The sequence below is a fragment of the Amblyomma mixtum genome, chromosome 1 (assembly GCF_055824585.1).
Source record: "Amblyomma mixtum isolate Tamu chromosome 1, ASM5582458v1, whole genome shotgun sequence".
Lineage (NCBI taxonomy): Eukaryota > Metazoa > Arthropoda > Arachnida > Ixodida > Ixodidae > Amblyomma > Amblyomma mixtum.
Genome location: NC_143012.1, coordinates 152,304,871 through 152,331,182, shown reverse-complemented (window position 1 = coordinate 152,331,182; position 26,312 = coordinate 152,304,871). Strand labels below are relative to the sequence as shown.

The window sequence follows — 26,312 nt, the reverse complement described above, 5'->3', positions numbered from 1 at the left end:
AGGGAAACTGATGCCAAGCTAATGGTTGTGGATAAATGATCAAATAACTTAATACATTAAAATCACTAAGATATACTTTAAATGTGGAAATTTTGGATACAATTAGCAGGGAATCTGCTGGTAGCTATTATGTAATCGTTGAGGTATGCGCGAACTGCATGCAATGAAAAACCTCTGACGCTCGCATGGAAGGACGGAAGAAGCGGGACAGACAAAGTGAGTCCCAACTTTTTAATGGGAATATCTAAATGCGTCCTTCTGCGATTCCTAAGCCTCTGGCAAGAGACTAAGAAATGCTGCATTGTTTCTATTTCTCCGTAAGCCGTGCAAAGGTTTAAGCGGGAGATCCTGCACTGCATCATTGTCTTCGCTACCTCACACTGCCGGGATTTACACGAACGAGGATTCCATAGGTACATGAGATGTTGGTAGTCAGCTGTAGAGAGCAAGGGACAGTTGCATTTGGTGGTTATGTACTAATAACGCTGAAAACGAGACATTCCGAAAAGGATGAGATTAGGGACACTACCGCCGACAGTTGCACTGAACCCTGATTTTGCCAAGAAGTCTGCTGCAACTTTGGTAAATACCTTATTAACCTGGAATCTAAACGAAGAGCACCTCTTTCACCCATCCAGGAATAAAAGAACTTTAGTGATAGAAGAGCACCTCTTTCACCTGTTCAGGAAAAAAACTTTAGTGAGCAGCTCAAACGAGCGTCCCGTGTGGACTCCAGCGCCAACAGAAAGACAATCTGAGAGGAAAATCACCTGGGAATCATTGAAGCGATTTTTCAAAGCAGCCACATCAGAGCCATAAACTCCTCTCGAAATACGGGTGTGATATGGGAGTTGAACCGAAAAGCTCCAGGAGAGAGACCAAAAAAAATTCCAACCGCTGCCTTCTGGCCAGTCCCACATTCATCTGAGCAATCACAGTGTGGTGCTGGAGATTGTAAAGGTGATCAGAGTAGACACCAGTTAGTGCCCTCGAAGGCAGATGCTTGGTATTAAGTGTGAAAATATAATCAAAAGCAATATCCACAGGGTACATTGCGCAACCAACTCTACATACAAATTTGATATTCATACAAATGTTCAACAACGTTCTGAGCGGAAAAAACTTGAGGGATGCAGAACATTGCCCAGTAATGAGTGAGAAAGAGAGCAGGGCGGGTGACAAAAATAGGTGTAGCCGCACCAGAAGGAGGCTTGAGTGCCCGGAAGAAAGTCCTGATAAGTAAAAGGTAGAAACGGGAGTCAGGACGAGAATACGAGCATCCAGGTACATAACTGCGGTAGAAACTGATTGCGGGAGGAGAGGGCTGAGTCAGGCTGGTTGGTTCATGTAAAATAGTACTGCAAAACAGCGCTGACGGACGGGACGAAAGAAGAAGAGACAGACACATGGGCTGAACTAACATCCAAATGGTTTAGTGTGAAAGAAGGGGGCAATATACAGCATAGAAGGGAAGAAAATGCGGGGCAATCATGACATGACATACATACGGGATATCATTACCGATTAAGAAAGGCGATCTCCTGTGGGTGATGATGGTGAAGAAACCTTATTTCCGCCAGAAGAAGACCCGTGCTCCTCCAGGTCCGCACGCAGGCGTCCGGGGAGGGGCAGCGTCGCAGCTGGAAGACTAGCAACGGTATAGTCGTGCAGCTTCTGCTGCCAGGCGGGTAGCGTATCGTTGTATGCTGTAGGAATAGAGCCACCGATGGTTGGCTTATACACGAGTTGTCTATGTATAAATCTGAAAAACCTCCGATATCAGGCGCGAGGTGTGAACTCTATACTTGTCGATGATAGTGGTTTTGCTCAGAAACGCCTCACATTCATTGCAATCTGCGGAATGAATGACCTTGTTATTTCGGCGTGACTTGTTTTCAATGTCTTTCGCGTGTTCGCGTAGCCGTTCGTTGACGTGCCGTCCTGTGTCCCCGATGTAAAAACGGCCGCATGACAGCGGGACCACGTAAACCACAGCACAGCAGCAGTTGACAAATTTGTTTCGATGTTTCTTCTGACAAGCCTTCTCTATAATTTCCTGGTTCACTCTCTTGCACAGGCCTCCCAACTTGTTCCTGGCAGAGAAAAGGAGCTTCACGCCCGCTTTGATCGCAATCTTTTTCAGGTTGTGCGATACTTGGTGAACATACGGAATACATGTTTTGTGCTTATTGTCCAGTTTGCGCGTCTCCTTCTGAATTCTGCCTTCTTTTAGTATAGACTCTGCCATGCTAGATAATATCGTCGGGTAGCCTGCTGCGGTGAGCTTAGTAACCTGCGCGTCAAAGCTGGCTTGGGTTTTATGCACACATGATCTAAACAGAGCGGCTTCCATGCATGTTTTCGCTGTCTCGCGCTTAACTATCTTAGAGTGGGCCGACCGGAAGGGGAGCAGGCTCTTCTGGGAGCGCGGGGAGTACATCCAACAAACATGGTCACACGATAGCACAAGTTCCAGATCTAAAAACTATAGTTTGTTGTTAGTAGGTAGCTCTAGCTGTGGTCAATTGTAGGCTGTTAAGTTCAGTACTGAACACGTTAAAAATCTGAGCAACAGTTTGTTGGGCGTCACGTTTGCGATAAAGTAGTAAAAAGTCATCTACATAACGCATAACCTTAACAACGGTGCCGTCAAGCTTGGCTTGAAGTCGTCTATCGCAGAAAGCTAAGAACAGGTCGCTGAGAACGGGAGCGAGGCTGGATCCAATACAAACACCTTGTTTTTGGATGAAAAAGCTATCGTGAACTCTAGCAAACGTGGACTGTAATTAAAAGCGGAGCATTTCTCGAAAAATGCGAACATCCATGCCACTACTGTTCTGGAACTTCATAACTCCATGACGGTCGAAGCAACTGCTGATTTCTGCGACCACCGCGCTTTGCGGCAGGGAGTAGTACAAGTCCTTGACATCTACCGAAAACGCGCTAACGTGAGCAGGACACTCGTTTTGAAGGAATTCTGACACTGTCTCAGGCTTTCTGATGAGGAAAGGATCTTCAACCTCAAGGTGCGTCAGGCATTTATGCAGAAACACAGCTACCTCACGTTGCCACGTTCCTCGTTCGGACACAATGACACTGAAGGGGCAGCTTACTATTGGCGCTGAAGAAGATGGTTAGGCTAGATGACTTCGACGCCTTGACAGAAGAGGCCAGTCTTGAAAGACCAGCACGCTCACAAAGCTATACTGCGTGCTCTAGCACTTTCGACGGCTTGACAGTTTTCACTTGTCTGGAGTTGGCAGCGACTGCAGCTTGAGCCTTGTCCTTGTAGAGGTCGTTTGCCACGACGACAAAACCACCCTCTTTGTCCGTCTGAAGGAGCTTGACGCCAGTGTCTTTGAGGACCGTTACTGCAGCAGTGAGACGGCACGTGCTTTCTTTGTTCACCTCCGGGGGTAGGGAATCCACGCCTTCCTTGATGCATCTCCCAGCTTCATCCGTTCTTACTCTTCTGGCAGCGGTCCTAACAAGAGAGAGGAGCTGCGTTTTGTCGAGTCGCGGATGCTCGCAGTATTTTGGGCCCAGCACCAGCCGGTTATTCACCTTCGGGGGGACACACGCGAAAGAAACTGGAAACAAGTCACGCCGAAATAACATGGTCATTATTTCCGCAGATTGAAAGGATTGTGAGCTACTTCTGAACCAAACCACTATCATCGCCAAGTATAGAGATCACACCTCGCGCCTGATATCGGAGGCTTTCCACATTCACGCATTAGGCAACTCATGTGTAAGCCAACCATCGGTGGCTCTATTCCCACAGGAGATCGCCTTTCTTAATCAGGGATGATATCCCGTATGCATGTCATGTCATGTTTGCCCCTCATTTGCTTCCCTTATATGCTTCATCTTGCCCCCCTCTTTCGCAATAAAACATTTGGTTGTTAGTTCGGCGCATGTGTCTGTCTCTTCTTCCGTACCGCCCGTCAGCGCTGTTTTGCTGTACGAATCGACTGAGGGAAACCTACGCAGAGGCGCAGTGCCTGACTTTCTTACAGCAGCAATGGATGAAGCTTATATTTAGGGGAGCCAGAAAAGAGTATCCCAATCAGCACAGGTTATCGGCCCAATATTGGAAATGCATTGGCAAAGGCAGATCCTACAAAGGGCCAGAGTGAAGCCATGCAAATTCCAGCCAAATTCCAAAATGGGTGTGATATAAGCTTGGTAAAGAAGTAAAAGCGTATCCCGGCGCATGCCAAGCTTCTTATTATTTATTCGTAGTAGCCTACGGAATGAACGCTCACCTTTCTCAACGTTAGCATTGATGTCGGACCGCCAATCCATCTAGCATCATAAATAACGGCTAGATACCTGAAATATTCCACCTGTGGTAAGTTGTCCGAGCGATAGTGTAATGAAGTATATAAAGGCGTGTGGCATTCTAAAACTAGCACACCACTTTTATGTAAATTTAAAGCCAAACTAATGTTATCCAACCAAACCTCGAGTATACTGAGGCAATCCTGGAGAGAACGATATATGACATGAATATCTCTTGCAGAGGCAAAGAAGGCTATTTCGTCTGCGTAAACATCAGCTGTAACGTAAGTGTTTACGGGAATGTTGCACATGAGCACACTGAAAAGAAGTTGCGAAAGCACTGAACCTTGTGGCATATCTCTGTTCTGGGCATAGGTGTCTCAGGTGTCTCAGTGCAAAAGAGCTGCCGTCCTGCTAAAAATTCACGAATTCTGTTCTTGTCTTCTGTTCCTATTCTTTCTCTTCTCTCTTGGCTTGGTTTGGCTCCCATTCACTTCGATCGGTGCCAAAACTGCAACGTGCTTCAGTTATACGGCGGCTCAGGCTGGGTTCCTAATTACGACTCACGTCGTAGAAAAAAAGCCAGGTTTATGAAAATAACCCAGATCCCTAGTCTACGGTCTCTCGCATGATGCACGTATAACTACGGCATGTTAAATCGCATATACCACACACGAAGGACAGGGTTAATTGGAAGAATATAAGGGGCATTTGTTCCGCAGCGGGCGCAGTTAGGCTGATGATTGTTGTAATGACTACACACTATACTCGTCAAATATTTATCCCTTTCATTCGTGCATCCCATAGCCTCGAGATTCAGCGATATTCACAATGGTGCAGTAAGCACTCGCTTGTAACTGGGGAATGCCATGGCTGTTTCTCTGTTTCCGCTTAGCACTGCCACTGTTCTCTGCAGGTTGCAAGTACCTTGGGGAGAAAATGATGTGCTGCTGGCAATGACCCCAATCACGCACATGTCGGGACTGCTTTTAAACACGGTTGGCCTGCTGGACGGCTGCACGTGCGTTGTGGCACCGGTCCGGATGGATCCTCTGGACATCATGGATGCTGTCGAGAAGTACAAGGTAGGAAGCTCGATGTTGTCCCATGAAAAGCGTGAAATGACCTTAAGGTGCATTGGGAAAGCTCACGGGGTAGTTTTACTTACTGGTGTTTAGGTAGTTGACATCATTTCTAGCTCTGCGAAAGCTTTGAGTGCCTCTTGCATGAACGTTGAAGTTATCTTCGCACCCTGTTGGGGTAAACACAGGCTTTTAGGGTCTTGAAGTAAACTGATACTCAGTGTTCTGAGGCTTATGCTTGTAGGCTCACATGAGGGATTTAAACGCACTAGCGATTCCTTGCTGACTCCAGTGGTGATAGATTGGGCAAATTTAGCGGCGCTGTGCGATTAGTCTTTCATAGGCTCGTCACACGTGTGACGTCGTCACCTTCTCCACCATTCAGAGAATTTCGATTCCTACATCGGCGGGGTCCTGGTGTGGCGAATACTTTAATGCTCCCGTACTAAAAGAGACTTCATTAGTATCTATACTAGTAGTAGTAGTAGTAGTAGAAGACGTTTATTCGGCCAAAATTTACAGGCCGAGGATGTCGACCGCCTGGGCGACCAGAAGCCGCTGTTCTTCTTCCCCTTCAGCGCCAAGCCAGTCGAGCCAGGTGGTGATGGATAGAGAGGGTGGGGGGAAGGAACCCGACTGCTGAGCAGCCGGGCAATAGAAGAGGCAATGGGCAAGGTCCGCATAGATACAGGGGCAGTTGGGACAGGAAGGGTCCGATCGATAGCGATAGAGAAAGAGGCGAGACGGGGTGATGATTGCATTCATTTGAACGTGCCGAAGAAGGCGAGCCTCCGGCACTGTGAGTGATGGATGAGGGGGAGGGTAAAGGCGTTTGTCGAGGCGGAGCTCGAGGTAGACCTCTTTTATGGTGCGGCGAAGGGTGAGTCTCCCACCGTCCTCCGAGGGCTTGGGCCAGGGGATCAACGGTGCCCGGAAAAGTGTGTCACGGGCGAGCTGATGAGCCAGCTCATTGCCGTCAATCCCTGAATGCCCAGGGACCCAGCGGAGGAAAACGATGGAAGGCTGCAATGCGGTGACCGCTCGTTCGACCTCCTGTTGAAGAAAAGGGGTTAGGGTGCGTTTTTTTATGTTTAGAGAGGAATGAGCGGATATAACAGTACATGCGGGAGCCACAGTCTAGGGAGGCGAGTTGGGAAAGGATGTGGTCGTGGCAAACACCGTCGAAGGCCTTGCGAACATCGACGGTCACAAGTGCGTGAATTTGAATGGGGGTAGGTGACAGAAACGTGTGCTGGAGAACCAGAAACATGTCCTGTGCACAGACGTGGCGTCGGAAGCCGATGAGAGAATGAGGGAAGAACTCCCTCGTCTCGAGAAAATTAGAGAGGCGAGTCAGGGCCATTCGCTCAAGGGTCTTACCAACACATGATGTCAGGGAGATTGGGCGGAGGTTAGAGAGAGAGGGAGGCTTGCCCGGCTTTGGAATCATAGAAATGAGGGAGGAGGTCCAGGAACTGGGCAGGCAGCCGCTGTCCCATGCATCATTGTAGGTTTTAAGGAGCAATTCTTTGGCGCAGTCAGGAAGGTTGCGAAGTGTGGTGTATGTAATGACATCCTCACCGGGAGCCGAGCGTGTAGCATTAGCAGCCAGAGCCGATTCGAGCTCCCAGAGAGTGAAGGATTGGTGCAGATCGGGGTTAGGTCCACCGCAGTACACCGGGTAGGAGGGTGCCAGAGGGGGCGGGAGATAGAGAGAGGCGAGCTGATCAAAAACATCGGAGGGAGTTCCTTCTATAGAATGCATTCCCAGTAGTCGTTGTTTCACTGCTGACAGTAATTAGCCGCTCTTTCGCTGACCATATTTCGCAGCGCAGTGCTCCTTTCAAGGCCTAACCCAAATTTAACAGGTAGCTCTTAAAATGCAAGCCAGTATTTGTCCCCATCTGGCCCCTCGAACTTGTGTTTTTCCAAGAAGTGCCCTTAGATTTCATAAACTTTATAGCTTCGTCCTCTTCCAACGCTTTTAGTTGTACTGAGAGTTCGAACGAAAACTGCGATAGAGTAATTCACTGCTTTGGATTCAACGTGCGTACCGCTTCATGCAACTCAGAACAGGAAGCGTTCCTGTGTACTGAACACAAAACAGTTTGAAACTTAACTTTCCCGTCTTTCGATGCCCAACGCGATTCATCGTGGCTAGCATGATGAACACGCTCACAACAGGCCGTGTGGCTGGGGCGCTGTCATTCTTGCAAATTTCACTGGAGAATTTCTCTCAGGGTGTGTTAGCGGGGGACGAGGTAAAGAGGCGGGAGAGCGTGCTACTTCGGCGTATTTGAAAACGTGTCTGCTGCCACAAGCTAACTGTACTAACTACCTTTTTGCGCAGGCGACAGCGGCGTTCTTTTTCCCTACCCAACTACAAGCGATTGTGCGTGAAATTCAACGCACAGGCCGGGGTCTACCCACTTTGCAAGGCGTTGCCGTGAGCGGAAGCGTGCTCCCGACACCCGTGGCCGAGGCGGCTCGCAAGGCCTTCGTGGGAATAGAGAATCTGCTGCACGTGTATGGCATGACCGAGGCGTTTGGCATCATTACTGGCCAAGCAAGAACTGGCAAACCACACACCGGAAATGACGTCGGGGTTCCCGGGATGTCTTTTGAGGTTAAGGTACGTCCAACTGGTGTACTCTCGGCAGGAGGAGAAATTTAGATGGTGTAGTAATGAGATCAGTGGTTCGCGGGATGTATTATAATCAATCATCAAGTTATCATCAAGATCAACACATCATTGTTGTATCGTAAGTAATGATAATTAGAATGAAACAGTACACGTAGCATACGGTCGAGCCGATCTGTATTATCCTACTTCGTCGTCTTCTCCACTCCCGTGCGCGCGAGTGCGTGCAGCGCACTTGCCACACTTCATCTTTATCACATTTCCGCCGCACTTAAAAAAAAAACCAAAATGTCTAGCGGATGTCATAGTCTTTGAACCATGCGGGCCGCTTCTTTTTGCGAGTGCTTCGGCGAGGCGGCGCAGGAAGTGAAGCCGCAGTTGCCGCTGTGGATGTACTACACGAGGGTGGAGGAGCGGCTGCCGATTCCTGAGCGGGCGAAACCAGGTGCGATGAAGGGCCAGGGCAGCTAACTTCAGCGGCTGGCATCAGATGGATTGAAGGCGCGTCCGAAGAAAAACCCTGGACCACGATTCCGGACTGTGGACTGGGCGGCGGCATTCTGTTGCCGTCGACAGGCGGCGAAATATCAGCGAAAAGGGCCGCTGGAGCTGGGGAGGACAGTTGCTGCTGAACTACTTCGGGGCGAACCGCAGAAAACTTGGACGAGTGCCACACTCGCCCATCATCCAGCAGATAAGATGCAGGTCCACGCTGCTCCACAACCTTCCGAGGCTCCGAAAACCGAGCTGAAAGTTTGCCTCGCACAGTGGGCTTGCGAACACGCACGTACTGGCCAATCTGTAAGTGAAGACACTTGGCGCCACTCCGCTGGTCCGCATAAAGCTTGTACTGCGTTTGCTTCTCATCAAGCCTCTGCCGCAAAAGCTTAAGCGCTTTTGTCGGATCCATTGAGAAGCACTGATCCGGCAGTCCGACGACGTTGAGTCTTGTGCGGGGCAACCGGCCATGAATTAGGACAGCTGGTGCAATTCCAGTCGTTGCATGGGGCGTACAGCGGTAGACACCGAGGTAGTCCACAATAGCTGTTCGTAGGTCGCGTCGCTCGCACAGAGACAGCTGAATATAGGACTTAAGCACTCGATTGAATCGTTCCACGAGTCCATTAGCTTGGGGATGGTACACTGAAGAGTATCAATGGCGTATCCCCCGTTCGCGGAGGAAAGTGCATGGCCATCGATGAGAATTGAGGTCCGTGGTCACAGACAATCTCTTGAGGGTAACCCTCACGAGCAAAGAGACCAAGCAGGAATTCTTGAACGGTTTGCGTTGTGATGGCATCAGCGAAGAAAACCTCGGGCCACTTACTATAATAGTCCATTAGAGTAATCGCAAAGCGGCAGCCACTGGGAGCTTGATCGAAAGGCCCCACGATATCAATGGCAACCTTATCCCAAGGTTTTTCTGGGAAGGCGACAGGTTGCAGAGGAGCTGCCACCGGACGAGCCGATTTGTCACAGGACTGGCAGACGACGCAAGTCCGTACCATTTCTTCGACGTGCTCGTCCATTCGCGGCCACCAGTAGAGCTCTCGCAGTCGACTTTTCGTGCAGCTGATTCCGGGGTGTGACTCGTGCGCGATGTCCATGAGGCGTCGTCGGAAACTTTCGGGAATGACGAGCCTGTCACCTCGGTACAAGACGCCCTGGACGACGGACAGCGCCGATCGCAGGAGATAGTATGGCCTGAGGTTATCCGGTAGGGATTTCTTGTCCGGCCATGTCGCAGATGTAAACTGAATGGCTTGAGCAACTGCCGCGTCGCTGATGGTTTCCTCTTGAAGCTCTGGTAGAGTCACGGCTGGCGATAGCAGGCAGACGAAATCGTCGTCACTGGAGTCGAAATCACTGGGCTCACTGCATGATGAGGTCGGTAAGGGAAGGCGAGACAGAGCGTCCGCAACAGAGTTGTCGTTGCCTTTGCGGTACTCTACAGTGTAGCTTGAATCCGCAGCAGCGGTCCAAGTGAAGGCTGAGTCGCTTCCACGAAGTAGGGCGCGCATAGGCTCAACGACGTCGGAGTAATGCGGGATGAACTTGGAGTAGAAACCCGCAAGTCCAAGGAGGGAGCGAAGCTCACCGATGTTAGATGGAGTCGGAGCCTTCGTAATCGCCTCGATGGCAGAAGAAAGCGGAAACAGTCCTGCACCACTGACAACGTGCCCCAAGAAAGTGAGCTTCGGAACGTCGAAGACACATTTGTGGTTGAGCTTGAGTCCGGCTTGGGACAGGCGCTCGAGAACAGCACGAAGGTTGGTCAGGTGCTCCTGTCGGGTGCTGCCATGGACTATGATATCGTCGATGTAGAAGAGGACACCTTTGCACCCTTTTAAAATTAAGTGCATCATCTTCTGAAAAGCCGAAGGCGCCGAAGCAAGGCCGAAACACACTCGTTTGAAGCGGAAGAGGCCATCATGGGTAATGAATGTGGTCAATTCCCGACTCTCAGGGCTAAGTGGTACTTGATGGTAAGTCGAGGCAAGGTCCAACTTCGAAAAACGCTGTGACCCGGCCAAGCTATGGAGAAGTTCTTCCGTTTGAGGCAAAGGAAAACTGTCGACCACAATAGCCTTGTTCGGCTCACGCAAATCGACGCACATGCGGATGGAGCCATCCTTTTTCCGAGCAACGACTATCGGTGAAATCCACTTGGAAGCGTCGACCCGTTCAAGGATGTCTTGAGCTTCAAGCTTCTGGAGTTCCTCGGACACTTGCTGTCGAATGGCAAACGGCAGCCGACGGAGCTTGCAAGCAACAGGAGAAACGGAATCCTGCACTCTGACTTTGTGCACGTAGCCACGAGCAACTCCGAGTTCCTTGGAGAAGAGATGTTCGAAGTGTGGACGTAGCTCAGGAGGTAACAGAGGCGTATCAGGTGTCATGGAAAGACATTCCAACGATGCACCTTTGATCTTCATTTGTAGGGCTGCAATTGAATCCAGACCCAGCAGCGTTGTGCCTCCCGAGACAACGTACAACAGGATGCAGGCGGCACGGTCGTGAAACGTGGCTGTGGCAACAAAACAGCCTTGGACTATAATCCGAGACTTAGAATAGTCCAATAGTTGAACTGCAATTGGTTTAAGCGGGAAAATTGCAGCGAAGAATCGGTGGTATAGGTCTTCAGAAATAATCGACACAGATGAGCCGGTGTCAATCAGGAAGCGGATGGACTTGCCTTCAATCAGGACCGAGGCGAAAATTCCGTTTTTTTGACTTTCAACATTGAGAATAGATGCACTGCTGGAGCTATCCGGCATCGGCGATGTGTCAGCAGTATCTGAAACTTGCTGAACTTGACGGTCGGACGACTTGCAAAGAGAGTCTAAGTGGCCCATCTTGCCGCACCGACGACACTTGCGGTTGCGGGCTCGGCATGCAGGGTTGTTCGCCAGGTGGACCGTAGATCCGCCACGGTAGCACATGCGCTGTGGTATTGCAGCAGCAGGTTGCGATGGTTGACTGTGGCACTTGCAGCAATGGGCCGGAGGTGGTGTCTGCCTCGATCCGCGCTCGCATCCCACACGACGTACTGGAGCGTCCTCCTCAGCCAATTCCCTGGCTTCACGGGAAGCTTGCTCGCACTGTCGAGCAAGGAGCACAGCGCGCGACAGAGTCAAGGAGGAGCCTTCCATGAGTAGGCGCTCACGCAGATGGCAACTCGAGGTCTTCTCCACCAGCTGGTCCCTGATCATATCGTCCGCCATGGTCCCAAAGCCACAGTCGCCGACAAGGCTGCGAAGGACAGCGACGTACTCATCGGTTGTCTCTCCTGGAGCCTGAACTCGACGCCGAAAGCGATGACGTGCGGCGATTACATTCACGGACGATTTGTAATGCGCCGACAGGATAGATATCGCCGCATCAAATTCGTCAAGGCGCGGCGCCTCGTCACCGGAGTGCGATGCAGCTGCTGTAGGCGCTGGAGTGGACGACGGCGGCGCCAAGGTATAAAAAATGCGGTGACCTTCCAGTCCGATGCAGTTCAGCAGGATGGCCTTCCGCCTGTCCGCGCCCAGAGTAGAGGCACCAGAGGCCAGCATGCAATTCCGGAACGCCAGCTCCCATTGCTCCCATGGAAGGGCAGGACGACCAGGAGTCGGCAGGAAAGGCGGTGGTGGCTGAAGCCCAGAAAAGCTCATGACGGAAGGTGAGCAGGCCACGTGAAGGTCCCGAATCAAAACAGCATCCTCGTCGCCAAAATATGTTGTATCGTAAGTAATGATAATTAGAATGAAACAGTACACGTAGCATACGGTCGAGCCGATCTGTATTATCCTACTTCGTCGTCTTCTCCACTCCCGTGCGCGCGAGTGCGTGCAGCGCACTTGCCACACTTCATCTTTATCACAATCATAAGCGTCTATCCCAAAGAAAAGAAGTCAAGAAATGCCTGGTATTCAGCTGATTGGAACATCATATGCAAGACGTGCGCTGCTTAGGCTGACAAATGCAGAGTCAAAGACAACACGAACCGTTAAGCACAAGGTCTCTATTCCATTCCAGTGGAAAAAGGAAACAAGGGCATGTGACCAAAGCCTAACAAAAACATGAAAGGCGAAAAGAAGGCAACCCGGAAGTGCAATATGCTGATAGCAAAAATGACTGAAGGAAAACACCAGAAATTTTAGAAAATGAAAAAGCTGACCACCTTCTGATCGTGTGCTGAATTTTTTATCTTTATGCAGCTAGCAATCTTTCTCAGGGTGAGGGAAACCGGTGGGGAACTTAGGTAGTCGTCTTCCATGCCAGTAATCGTTTGGAAAGCCTAGATGTATTAACATTTCTTCTTGTCTTTTCCTCTTGCCAGGGTTGTAGCTTCTTCAAACGACGGCTCGCATTCGTGTTTCAAACAGTAATTAGCCGAATTCCCTTACCCATGCAGGGAACGACAATTTCTAATGTGCTCGAGGAGCCGTTCATTAAGGCAGCGTCCAGGTTGCCCAACATAGGACATGCCACATTGATGCAATAGCGTTGAAAGCCCAGTTACCCAAAAATTCAGCGTCGACGTTGTCGGCGCTCTGAGCGAATAATCACGAGCATGACTCTGGCAGGTGGTGCCCAGAAAAGGGCCTGGAGAAGGCAGGTGGGTCACCTAAGTCACGTGACCCTGCGGCGTCGTTACAACCTGCCCACCGGATTGAGAGCAAATTGTCCATCGTGGCAGGTGGAAGTTTAATGACTGCTCGCTAGGGTAGAGCAACCTGGGCCGCACAAGGCCCACCGCTGGGGGCGTCTGCATCACACGATCTGTGCAAACAATTGAACACCTCATACTCAAATGTGATGGTATCCATCTGGATGTCGATGCAGGCACAGTCACTCTTCCCGAGGCCCTAGGGTTTAAAGATAACAATGGTCGTATAAATAAATCTGCAGTGGAAGTTAGCAAAAACCGATTGGGGGATTGGTGGCTGAAAAGCAGAGATGCGACATAAGGTTACGAGTGTTGGAAACGGTAGTGAAAGAAGATGGCGAATCTTAATGAGAATTATCAACGCAGTTGAACAAAAATAATGAAAGTAAAGCTGCGCATGGTGGCAATTGCCACCACCAAGTTTAAAAGGGGGCGCTCCTATTCATCCATTCACCGGCGGCGCATCGCTTAACAGCTTTACCACTGCGCCAGGTGGGGTACGAGGACTCCCAGGGATCTATGATTGTAAAGTAGAGAATGACCTTCCGCATGTTTGGGAATTAACTCATTTTGCTATTGCGTCATACTCTTAAGGTGGAGCTTAAGTGCCCCTTCATATTTTTTATACAACCCCTGTTGAGCACGCAGGTGACGGAAGTGAAACACGATGCATCTCACACCCCTTTTCCCGAATTGCTGGTTTTACCTGATTATCTTTTCTGCAACGATCCCAAAGAACTCCGCTTATTCTCATGCGCTAGACGCGGACGCATTTTTTAGCTTTCTTCATAAGCTTGGTACCTCATCTGCCTCTCGTCAGTCTATCATCATTGCATCATTACTTTATCATGAGAGTTGTATGGAATAAATATAGTCCCTTTCTACATCTTGGAAACTGTCACGTCACTGCCTTCCTTTTCGCAACATGGTTTGGCTTTTACGATATTCATTGATCAGCTTCCCTATTTGATTTTGCTGCTTTGCAGTCAGTTATTCGCGGTAGTTTACATACTGAGTTGCTCATGACGGCAGCGTTTGCTTCAAATGAGAGGTTTTTCAGGCATTCTGTTTGAATCATTGGGCATAGCGCATATTGCCATAGCGCATATTAATTGCGCTGCAGTATGTATAAATAAATAAATAAATAATTCTTCCAAATTCATCGCTGCTATTACTTATCGCAAGCATGCAAATATTAATAATCATAACTAACAATGGGCTGCCGCTGACTGCATGATATTGTTATTCATTACAATTAATTTCCGCATTCCTTGTCAGGGATAGGGAAGTTCATTAGTTTATCAGATATTTTAGAAGCAATTATACGCGGCAATTCAGGACAGCTTGGTAGCGTAATGTCTCCAGGCGCACGGCTGAAATTAGATGCATTCTTAAGTACTTCAAAGTCTGTATACAAAGTATTAGAAAGAAGTCAGCCAGTCATTTTTAAAATTACGTTTTTGGAAAATACCTTTGGTGACAAACATCATAAAACGCATGAATTTTGTATGTCTACTATATTCATTATATTGTTAATATGATTGTATCCCCGCCTCTTCTCTATGTAATACCCTGCTCTGAAGGACCTTTAGGGGTAACGTGAATGAATTTAAAGTATCGGATTTTTACGGTTAACTAAGTGTTCGTTCCGCCCATGATTCGAAAATCACGTGAGTGTGAAGCGCCCGCATGAACCGGCGTCAGGTGAGGATTGTCTGCTGAATTTGAGCGTGTGGCGTCATGCTCCTTCTTACTGGCAAGCTTGCGGCCGAGTCCTAGCGCACCCGAGCTCTTTTGGGAACCGTGTTCTCTTCGTGAGGCGCGCTGACAACTCGAGACGCTGAATTCCTTCAGCTTTAGATCCAAGATTAACACTCAATCATAATGAATGCTTAATATCTGATAGATTTAGAGACAGTTACTCACAGCTTTAAACTGCGGAGGACGGACTTAAACTGCTTTCGAAAAGTGATATTGCCTAGGCAACACTGTACCCTAGCGTGTCAGCTAACAATCGCGTTGCTTTTCGTGCATTCGCAGGTGGTAGATGTGGCGACTGGCCAGAAACTTGGCCCTCATCAAACAGGGGAGATTTGCTTCAGGAGCCCATCCGTGGTGCGAGGTTACTACAAGAGGTCCAATGAGACCGCCAGCCTCTTTGACAGGGAAGGCTGGTGCAAGTCAGGTACGCAACTGTTGCCTACGAAACGGTCATTCGCTTTCTGTGTTCCTGAAGGTGGTGCGTGGAAAAAAACTACGGGGATGATTAAGTCATCTGAAAGGAGTTGAGACAACAAACTTTGAGAGTGCGAAATGCCTGTTATGGGCTTCCTGTGTCATCCACGGCAAAATATTGAATGGAGCCGACGCTTAAAATATATTTTATTCAGCTAAAAGATTCCCTAAAATATTCTTTTTTACAATCAAGACCCATCGCTTGTGCGATAGTTTGTGACGTAGAAGCGTGGTGACATCGCAGCACAGTAATGTGACGTACTATGAATGGGGACGCGCGACATTGACCGGGCGCTGAGTCGCTGACTGGGTGGTCGGTGTACTGATCGGCAAGTACGCCGTTGCTGACGCATCAGCCGGCACCATACAGTATCGGCGGCCGAGCGAAACCTTCCCGTCGATGGAACGATGGCTATAGTTTCTCCTGTATACACCTTCTTCGTACTACGAATAAGCGAAACGAGCGACTTTCATATGTTCACCCTTCGACTCAACAGCAGTACGAATAGGCCTAGCGAGTCCGCCGCGTTCGTATGTAGGACGTCAGCGATTGTGGAGAGCGAGTCGCACGTTTTAGAGAATACAAATGGTCATCGAGCATACTTTTCACAACAGTGACCTAATATCGAGCATTGCTTGCATGTTAAGATGCATATACACCGAGCTGGAAGCGGCGCTGCTAGGTGATGTGACCCAGCCTGTCGACAAATGCTGCAGGCGCCCGCGGCGGCAGCTAGCAGCCGTCGGCGTCGCTTAACAAATTAAATCGTTTCATTTCAGCATAATTAAAGATAAGTCAATTTAAATTCAACTACCACGAACATCGGAAAAATCAATTACAACGAGTCAGAAACGCTAGTCCTACGCGGTGTGAGCAACCTGGCTCTGAAGGGTTAATTCCCCATGGTCGCGCTCGGATTTCTCGGCGATTTTTACAGAGTTATCGCACTGCGTAAGCAGATAAACGCACAACCAGCGCAAAAGAGAGGAGATTGTTTAACCTATGTAGAACGCAGATTGCAATTCATGCGGAAGTAACGCGCAATTGGCGCTTCTATACAGGTGCAGATGTATGTAAACAAACGTAGCGCCGGGATGCAGTCGTCGTCACGGGCGCATTCGTGAGGGTGTCACATACTCGTGCGGCAAATAGTGATTCCTGCAGAACTGTCTGGAAGCATTATTTAGCGAATACATGGACTCCTTGCTAAGCAAGCAGCAGATATCGTAATCAGCAACCACGTGAAACTGAGCAGTCAGTCCCGCAGCGTGGCTGCACGGGCGGAGCTCAGGGAAGACAGAGACGGGTATTGGTCAGTACGAGCAGTGAGGCATCGTGTCGCTTAATGATACCAGGGGATCGTCCAAGGAACGCGCTATCAGCTATGGGCCACCGACACACACGTCCGCCGAGATTCGGCGTCGGCGCGGCAAAGCGAAATACAACACAGAAACCGCGGCTTTGGAAAGCATATCGCATTACCGACCAAGCTTAAATGGCACACGGTTTTGAAATTCGCTGCTATGCACAGCATGCCTACGCAAGCAGACGACGAAGTAATCCGTCCGTCACAGCTTTTGGGGCCCATGTGACCAGGGGGCCCTGATAGTGATGTCGCACACACCCCGGCGCTCAGAAACCGAAACCGAAATCGCTGAATACAAATAATGCAATAATGAATTATTTTGCGCGCATATATGAACTGCTCAGCGTCTATCACGTTTGAGGCAAACAACACGCCAGCTAGGAATCCTTATTTCTTCAACTTCTTTTGGCAAATTGTGTGTGCGTTTGCATCAGTTTCTTGGCAATTTTCGACCCATCAACCATCCTATTTGGACTGATAGGTTCAGTAGGAGGTTCCCGCTTGTTGTGGCGGTGCCGAGATCTGTATATATTACACTTTTTTAGAACGTAGCTCTTAGGCGCCCGTTTCTGCGGTTCGCGGCGTCGCCGTCGCCGTTGTCCGTTGTAACCAGCAGTGAACACCTTTTGAGCTGCGAAAGCAATGGAGAGGCAGCTTGGAGAGGAGAAAGTAAAAGCGCAACCTCCTCCCCTCCTTAGCAACCGGCGTGCCAGTGGGAGGGGGGGGGGGCAGCTGTGCAGAGCAACCGTGACGTCACACAGTAGTGGTAGAACGAGCGCGCGCGCGTCGGCGGTGGCAACTACGGTGCCGCTCCTTCGCCAGACGTCTCGTTGCAGTCGAGTGAGTGAGACGCATGGCTCCGAAGCGGCCCAGAGGTTCGGCGCCAAGCGGTTCGGGGAAGCGGCAGTGGGTTGACAACAAGGCTTTCACCAAGCACACTTTACAATTTCCAAAGTGTCTTCGGTATTTTTTTTCATGAAAGGAAATGCGCAGTATCTGTCTCCCACATCTGCGAAACCGGGTAAAATTTGTAAATTGGTTTTTGAGGAAAAGAAATGCGCAGTATCTGTCTCAAACATCTCGGTGGACACCTGACCCGGAGGGAAGGCGCATAACTGCCCTCTTGGAACAGTGGACACCTCAATCGTGCTTTAAGCTACGTGGCGGTAGTGGCAGATGTGCGCTGCATGCTTTGGCATTGACAACGTTGTCCCAGAAACGCTGCCACCTGCCATGGTGGCAGGATGGGCGTGGATTTCAATGTAGATATAAAGACAAGAGGGAATTTCTTACCACTAATGCGCGAGAACATCCAGTTCTTCTCGTTCGTAACGGCTCCCACCGCTGTGACAACCTCACGAAATACTTGCCCAGACCTCGCCTTTGAGAACCAGTCATTGGTGCCGCAAGTCGAGCATATATCCATGTATTTCTCCGTCCACACAGCTTCCTTCACGACAATCAAGAACTGTTTGTTGGGTGTTTCTTGAAGAAGGAATATGTGTGAAAATTACAAGCTGTCTGTAATTGTACATACATGTCTTGATCGAATTCTTTGCCTACATCTATAGAAAAGGTGAAACAGCTGATGAAAGAAAAACTGGTAACGGCGCAAGAAACGGGGACACAGAAGGCACACAAAACAGGACTGATGCCAACTCAGACTTGAGTATCTTGCAGACACGCCTGACGTGCCCCCAAGATGGCTGCAGAACACCGAATAATGACTGAACCTCCAAGGGAACTATTTTCCGTTTCAAGCAGTAGCAGACCACTCGAGACTGGCACGTTGGTGGTGGTGGGGGTGGTGAAAACATTTATTACGAATGAGCAGGAGGTATGTTTGGATCAGCCCGTAAGGGACCGATCCTTACAAACACTAGGTGGAGGTCCCCAGTATGGGACCCCAGTGGCGGTTGCCGCCGCCCGGGAGCGCCCGACTAAGGCTTGTTGGGCCTGTAAGTCGTGGCAGCCGAGCAGGGTCGCCTCCCAGTCCTCCCGGGTTGGGTTGGGGATGGGGGGAATAGCGGGGTTGGAGGGGCAGGCCCACACCATGTGATAAGTGTCAGAAGACACTGCACTACAGTGTGGGCAGCTGCCGCTAAAGGAGGGGTCAAAATGTTTTAGCGCTGCCGGGCACAGCAATGTATTGGTGAGAAGGCGGAGAAGGAGCCGCTCATCCGCCTTCTTCAGGCCTTTACATGGGCTAGGGTAAAGGCGATGACAATTTTGATAATATGTTGTAATATCTTTGAATGTATAGACCGGATTAAAATCGGGTTCCTGATCGGACGGGGAGGAGAAAACAGCCCGGTGAGAGAGCGCGCGGGCGGCTCCGTCTGCTGCCTCGTTTCCTGCCAACCCCTGATGAGCAGGGGCCCATATGAGGTAACGGTGTGCGGGGTCCGTATCCCGTATGCAATTTTGGTATATTCGATAGGCTAGGAAGGGAGTGCAGCCTTGTTCGACGTTCCGACAGGCCCCTCGCGAGTCGGTGATTATGTATTTTGAATTGGAATGTGAGGCCGCGAGAGCAATCGCGACCTCTTCTGCTTGTGTTGCACTGCGGGCTCTGAAAGTTAGGCCGTTAACTGTGTTGCTGTTGTGAACTACCGCGGCCGTGTACCATCCCCCGTGGTGAGGGCCGGAGGCGTCCACGTAGTATACACCTGTTTTGTTGCCATAATATCGGGCCAGCGCTTCCGCTCGTGCCAGGCGCCGACCATTATGGTCTTCATGTGACATGTTTGCTGGAAGAGGCCGCACGTGGAGGGCACATCTCCACAGTTCCGGGATGCGAAACCTGTCTTCCATTGGAGGGGTGTGTTGGATATGGAGTCGAGCAAGAAGGCGGCGACCCGACTCCGTTAGCGACAAGCGCGTGTACTGGTTTGTAAGGTGCGCCTCCCGGAGTTCCCGGAAAGTATTCACCACCCCAAGAGCCATAAGCCGGCTGTTTGAAGCACAGATCCCCACAAGATGTCCTCCTGCAACTCAATCGGGAAGTCCTTGACCCCCTCGAATGCCCCCATAATGACCGGGTAGTACTAGCCTTGGATCTTAAAGGGGCATTTGACAATGTAACACATGAGATCATACTCACTAACCTAAGTCACACCGACTGTGGCCTCAATACATTCCAATACATGCCAATTTTTAATAGATCGTCAATCCTACATTCGAATTCAAGATAGAGACCATGGTCCTTACCTACTCGGCACGCGGGGAACCCCTCAAGGCGCGGTACTTTCCCCGCTGCTCTTCAATCTGGCCATGATGCACCTGCCGGCCCAGCTGAGTGGTGTCGCCGGCGTGCAGCACGCCCTGTACGCCGATGACATCACTCTGTGGGCCACGCAGGGCAGCACAGGAGACATTGACACCAGCCTGCAAACAGCGGCGACGATAGTAGACCGCTACGCCCGCCGCTGCGGTCTTCAATGTTCCCCTCAAAAATCGGAATTTGTGCACCTCCGCCCCTCACAGAAGTGCACAACTAAAATATCTCTCTCTCTTGAGAGTGGTCCATACGCGAAAGTGATGAGATACGGGCACTCGGACTCTACATCCACAAACACAGGCGGCCAGACACTACATTGGCCAAACTCCGTAAGGTGGGGGACCAGGTGGGCCGCATGGTCCGCCGGGTTTCCAACAAACGCGGAGGGTTACGAAGTAAGGATGCCTTGCGGCTGGCAAACGCCTTTGTAACCAGTCGAATTCTCTATTCGACACCTTATCTCCACCTACGGAAACAAGAGGAGGACGCCCTTGAGGTCATCCTTCGCAAAATTGTAAACGTGCCCTTGGCACGTTGAGACGGCAATCAGGTTGAGACACGTAATGGCAGGTTCGGTGCGTAAGCTTCGAAAGAGGAAATGACCCATTGCAGGAGAAATATGGTCAAGTAAAACTCTAGTTTGGGCGAGTTGGTTCGTTGAAAGAAAAAGTGGTAATGGCGCAGGAAACTGATGAGCTGCGCTCAAATTTCGCATTAGGAAGGAACGTAATCATCGGCAGTTTTTTCTTATTTTCATTTCGATTTTATATCTACGTTACTGTCCAAAGACTAGATGGCTCAGAAGTTGGTGGGCAGGTTCGCATGACGCAGCAAGGTAACGCCACCTCTCTCGCCCAATCAGGATGGCCCATCAGGGGATGTCGAAATGGCGTCACAAGGTCACGTGGCCTCTGTCAACCAGTCAGTTGAATTCGTCGTGGTAGTTCGCCTTGTTCGGTGCGATGTCAACTCTCATGCTGTCGCATTAAAAAGCTGCAGCCAGTATGGGAGAGTGGCTTGCCCTTAATTCTTTCTATTTTACTCCTCCAGGGCACCGGTTGTTGGAACAGTGATTTAAACATCGTCTACGCCGCAGAAAAAAAATAAGAATACAACAATGTGACGTAGAGAGTGAAATAGCGAATTTGGTCAAGATAGGGGATTGATCTATTAAATCCACCAAAAACACCGCCATACTGACCCAGAAAATATGAAATGTGTCAGAAAAAGGCAGAAGAACACTGTTGTTTGTAGATTGTGATGAGCTCAACTCGTTCCCTCTAATAAATTGAAATTGCCGTTCCAGTAACACGATTTGTGTATTTTCAGTCTAGGAGCCTCGGAATGCAGTGAGATGCTTTGAAGGTGGTTGTTCGTGCCACATAGTGTCGCACACTACGCAAAAAATTTTGTTTTCCGACAAAAAAGAAGAATGTCTGCAGCCTGTCCAGCACTTCTAGCTTGGTTCAAAAAGATTTTATAATCAGAAGGCAAAAATATGGGTACGGAATGGAAAAGTTTGTGCTCAAAAGATTGGAACTTTCTTCATGCAGAAGAGCCGAAATGCAAAAATGCAACTACAAGCACCCAACAAAATTTGTCTCGCAGCAATAGGCCAAAATGCGACGAAATACAAGCATGTTCTTTCGCACGTTTTTATCTCCTGGTAGTGTCGATTTAGTGTAAAGGCGCCAATAACCACACACACACACAAGACAAGAGAACGGGACAGAGCGCCTCTGTCCAGGGGCACTCTGTCCCGTTCTCTTGTCTTGTTTGTGTGTGTGTGGTTATTGGCGCCTTTATTTACAATGAATTACAACTAGCCCAGCAAGAAGTTCTCTTAAGTGTTGATTTAGGTTACTCAGGCTCCATTTAGGAATAAAAGGAAAGATTGGTTTAAGAGCTTCGGACGATAATAAAGACAGTGCAAGCTTTGTGTATACAGCAGTGAATTTCATATACATATATCAAATACATTTCATATAATAATTAAAGTAAATGAGCTCTTGAAAAACAAAACTTTACGAAAAAACATTTGAATTATTGAGGCCCGTTTTTTGCGCTGAAGAATGTCATAAAAAATATAATGGATCAGTGCGTCTAATGCGGCCCAATATCTATAAGCGTTTGCTCCCCCGGATATAGCGACTGCTATGTCCGGACATAGCGAATGAAGTGCAAGGAGAGTGCACGGCGAAAGGGTAGCATAAGAAATAGAAAAAGAAAGTATGCGGAGGCCCGACACAGGTAGGGGTGAAAGTCGCACCGAGGAGGGTGAGAGCTCTAGCTGGTGAAGCTTGTCACTGGTAGGGTGAGAGGGCAAGCAATGCTCTTGAGAGAGCGCTGTGCGAAAAGGAACGTACAGCAGCTTAAAACGAAACAGTTAAATTATCACGGGATTGTTTTTCACTTTACTCGCAGCATGGGTTGCTTGTTGGAACAATGACTTCGGTGGAAAATTTTGAGGGCAGCTTTAATGGCAGACGCGGATAATTTTTTGACCATGCATATTGTGACTACATAGGCAAGGTAAGCTAGAAGAACCCACTCATATTCATCCAGTGAGCACGGAGACATGCTGCAGGAAAGAGATGAAACGGTGGCTCTCATTTTGCGGTTGTACGACTGACGTCTGAGTGCAATAAAATAATATCTATTGTTTTTGTGACTAATCAACATGCTACTCTGAGAAGCACCACCAGCAAGGAAAAGAACAACTTTAACGCCATGTGATATATGCGTCATATGCAAAAATCTCTACCTCTCCCGTAACCGAGAGTAGAGTAAGCATGAAATGTTTACGGGCATAAACACATTGGTTGTAGATGGTACTAGTCAAAATCTTTCAACACACCACACCACACCACACCACACCACACATACTGTACACTGGTGCAATCGTTTCCGGTGAGTGTCTGGGGAATCTCTTCCGCCCTGACTCATCAGCTGTATTAGGTTTCTGTTTGCCTTTCATCTCTGTAATCGTTCTTTTCATTCCTCAGTTATTTGCATAACTTTGCCTATGTGATACTGGTGACGTCACCACTGGATTACGTCACACATAATTGATGACTAGTAATGACAAATTACAAATTAGTGACAAATTACTAATTAATGACTAAATGCTAATTAAATACTAATTAATGACGCTTAAGCTTCGCCTTTAGGAGTGGAACGCGACAGCGTGTTGTAGCGCTGACAGGCAGCTCTTGGAACGCCACTATCTGTTCGGCGCGATGCTTTGCCCTTTGAACGCAACGCTTTCTGAGGAAAGAAAATTACGCAGTAATTCTCTGTCCTCTCGGTGGAGACACGAACCGCACCGTACACTCAAATACATCAATAGCATTTGGGACGGAGAGACTCCTCTCCCTCTCGATTGGAAATCGGCTCTCGTGACCTTTATTCCGAAGGCCGGCAAACCTATTGATGTGGAGAACCTTCGCCCCATCTCCCTCACGTCTTGTGTCGGCAAGCTGATGGAGACGATGGTGCGCGACAGACTCTCCGATTTTCTCGAAAGACAGCACACTTTCGCGGACACCATGTTCGGTTTTGCCCTCACAAGTCTGCACAGGATATACTTCTGCAGCTTCACCACGACATCTTAGATCCTGTTGACTGTCCCCACAACGACAAGGTGGTCCTGGCCTTGGATCTTAAAGGCGCATTCGACAACGTCAAACACGAAGTAATCCTGGACCACCTCAGTAACACCAACTGTGGCCACAAAACATTCAACTACATAAAACAATTTCTTACAGACCGTCAAGCCTACATACGCATACAAGATGCGGAACACGGGCCATACACCATCGGCTCGAGGGGAACACCTCAAGGCGCGGTCCTGTCTCCCCTCCTCTTCAATTTGGCAATGCTTCATCTTCCCTCCAAATTGTCCTCTTTGCCCGGGATACATCACGCTCTTTATGCGGATGACATTACAATCTGGGCCACGCAAGGTAACCTGGGCCACATGGAATCCTGCCTGCAAGCAGCGGCGACCCTAGTCGACGACTACGCGGCCTACTGCGGACTCCAGTGCGCCCCATCTAAATCAGAATTTGTGCACATACGTCCTTCCCCTCGGGACACAACTCCGCTTTGCATCAGTCTCCCCTCGGGACCGATCAGGGAGTCCAAGAAGATCCGTGTCCTTGGTCTCTTCATACACCACCAACGCAGAGTCGACACCACCCTAGCCAAACTTCGCACGGTAGGAGACCAGGTGGGCCGCATGGTCCGCCGGGTCTCCAACAAGCGGGGCGGATTACGAAGCAAGGATGCACTGCGGCTTGCCCATGCTTTCGTAACGAGTAGAATCCTCTACTCAACCTCTTACTTGCACCTGCGCAAACATGATGATGACCAACTGGAGGTCATCCACCGGAAAGTCATCAAGCGGGCTCTCGACCTCCCGGTCACCACGTCCAACCAGCGACTTCTGGCCTTGGGCGTGGTGAACACATTTCGGGAGCTTCGAGAAGCCCACTTAGTCAACCAATACACACGTCTTGCACAGACCACGTCCGGTCGCCGCCTCTTGGACCGGCTACACATCAAACATGACTACCATATTGAGGAAAGGGAGAGAGTGCCAGAACCCTGGAGACGCGCCCTCCGGGTCCGACCCCTTCCCCGTAACATGTCCAGAGAAGACCATAGCGGTCGTCGCCAGGCGCGCGCGGAAGCGTTGGCGCGATACTATGGTAACCAACAACATGTGTATTACGTGGACGTTGCCGGCCCACACCACGGGGTGTGGTACACGGCCGCAGTCGTACACAACATAAACACAGACAACGGGCTCACTTTCAAAGCCTACAGCGCAACACACGCGGAGGATATTGCCATTGCTCTTCCTCTCACTACTCCCAAGTCGAAACACATCATCACCGACTCGCGAGGGGGCTGTCGGAACTATGAGTTGGGCTGGGCTCCCCCGCTTGCCTGGCGCATATTGGAATATAGCTGCCGATGCGAAGATCCAACTCCACGCAACCTGATTTGGGCCCCCGGTCACCAGGGCCTCCAGGGAAACGAACAGGCCGATCAGGCTGCCCGCGCACTCTCTCCCCGGGCTATCTCCCTGTCCTTGGGCGCCTACTCCCAATCAGACAATCTGGCCCTTACATTCAAACACATCACCGATTACTACAAGGAGGAGCACCGGCGCTACCCGGCCCCTTGTAAGGGACTGGATCGCGCTGACGAGCGCCTCCTCATCAAAATTCTTACTAACACTGTACTGTGCCCGGCGGTACTTAAACATTTCAACGCATCCTTTGATGGCACGTGCCAGTTCTGTGGGGAGGTGGCTGACACCTTCCACATGGTTTGGCCGTGTCAATCAAACCCATCCATCCCCCCCAACCCCAACCCCACCAGAGAGGACTGGTAGGCGGCCCTGCTCGACTGTCAGGACCTAAAGACCCAAAAGGCCTTGGTTCACCGGACGCGGGCGGCGTTGCTTGCCAATGGGGCCCCGGAATAGGGGCTCCACCTAGTATTGTTAGGGGAAAGGGCCAATAGGGCCGACCCCAATCACCTCTCTGTAAATATTTATTGCATTATAAATGTTTTTCACCACCACCACCACCACCGTACAGGAAGGGAGGAACGCCACCACCCGTTCGGCACGATGTCTTGCCCTCTGAACGGAAGGCTTTTTGAGGAAAGAAAATGGCGCAGAAATTCTCTGTCATATCGGTGGACACCCGAACCGCACAGTACAGGAAGGGAGGAACGCAACCACCCGTTAGGCGCGAAGCTACCGGCGCTTGTATGCCGGTCCTGTAGGAGGGCTTAGAGAGACTCGTTAAATCTCGTACGGTGCCCGGATGTTCTTGTTTCAGTGCCCGGATGAGTGTAATTCAGTGCCCGGATGTTGGCTCTCGGTCTCGGCGTGACGTCACCACACTGCCGACAACGGGAGCTAAAAGCATTTCATGCTTAAAACTCTTCTACAGGCGATGTGTACAAAAGCACTACAGACCATACACGTGACAACTTAACATGTATCGCCTATTTTACGCATTACGCAGCACTTCGGAAGCGGTGGTCAGTTTTTTTACGCACGAGTAAAAGCCACTTGTGCCAACCCCTGCCCTAACCCTCACCCTAAGAGTACAACCTGCCGCTGGCTTGAGCTCTTGTACGACGGTAAGTGCTTCAGGCTATAATACGGACCCCGAAGCGATATGGGATGGTGTACCGGTCACCCTCATTCTACATCCCCCTTCGTCTATGTACCCCCATTTTT

General features: G+C 49.9%; 1 protein-coding gene across 3 annotated transcripts in view; it reads left to right on the top strand.

Moving 5' to 3' along the window:
• Positions 1–26,312, top strand: part of LOC149368000 (uncharacterized) — a 91,563-nt gene that overhangs the window by 43,700 nt on the left and 21,551 nt on the right. For 2 of the 3 annotated variants that reach the window (XM_089558160.1, XM_089558151.1), the window contains exons 6-8: positions 5,201–5,369; positions 7,717–7,998; positions 15,206–15,350. In XM_089558160.1, coding sequence (XP_089414286.1) covers positions 5,201–5,369; positions 7,717–7,998; positions 15,206–15,350 — 596 coding nt within the window. The remainder of the gene's footprint in view (positions 1–5,200; positions 5,370–7,716; positions 7,999–15,205; positions 15,351–26,312) is intronic. The other variant, XM_089558169.1, reaches the window with a different exon arrangement.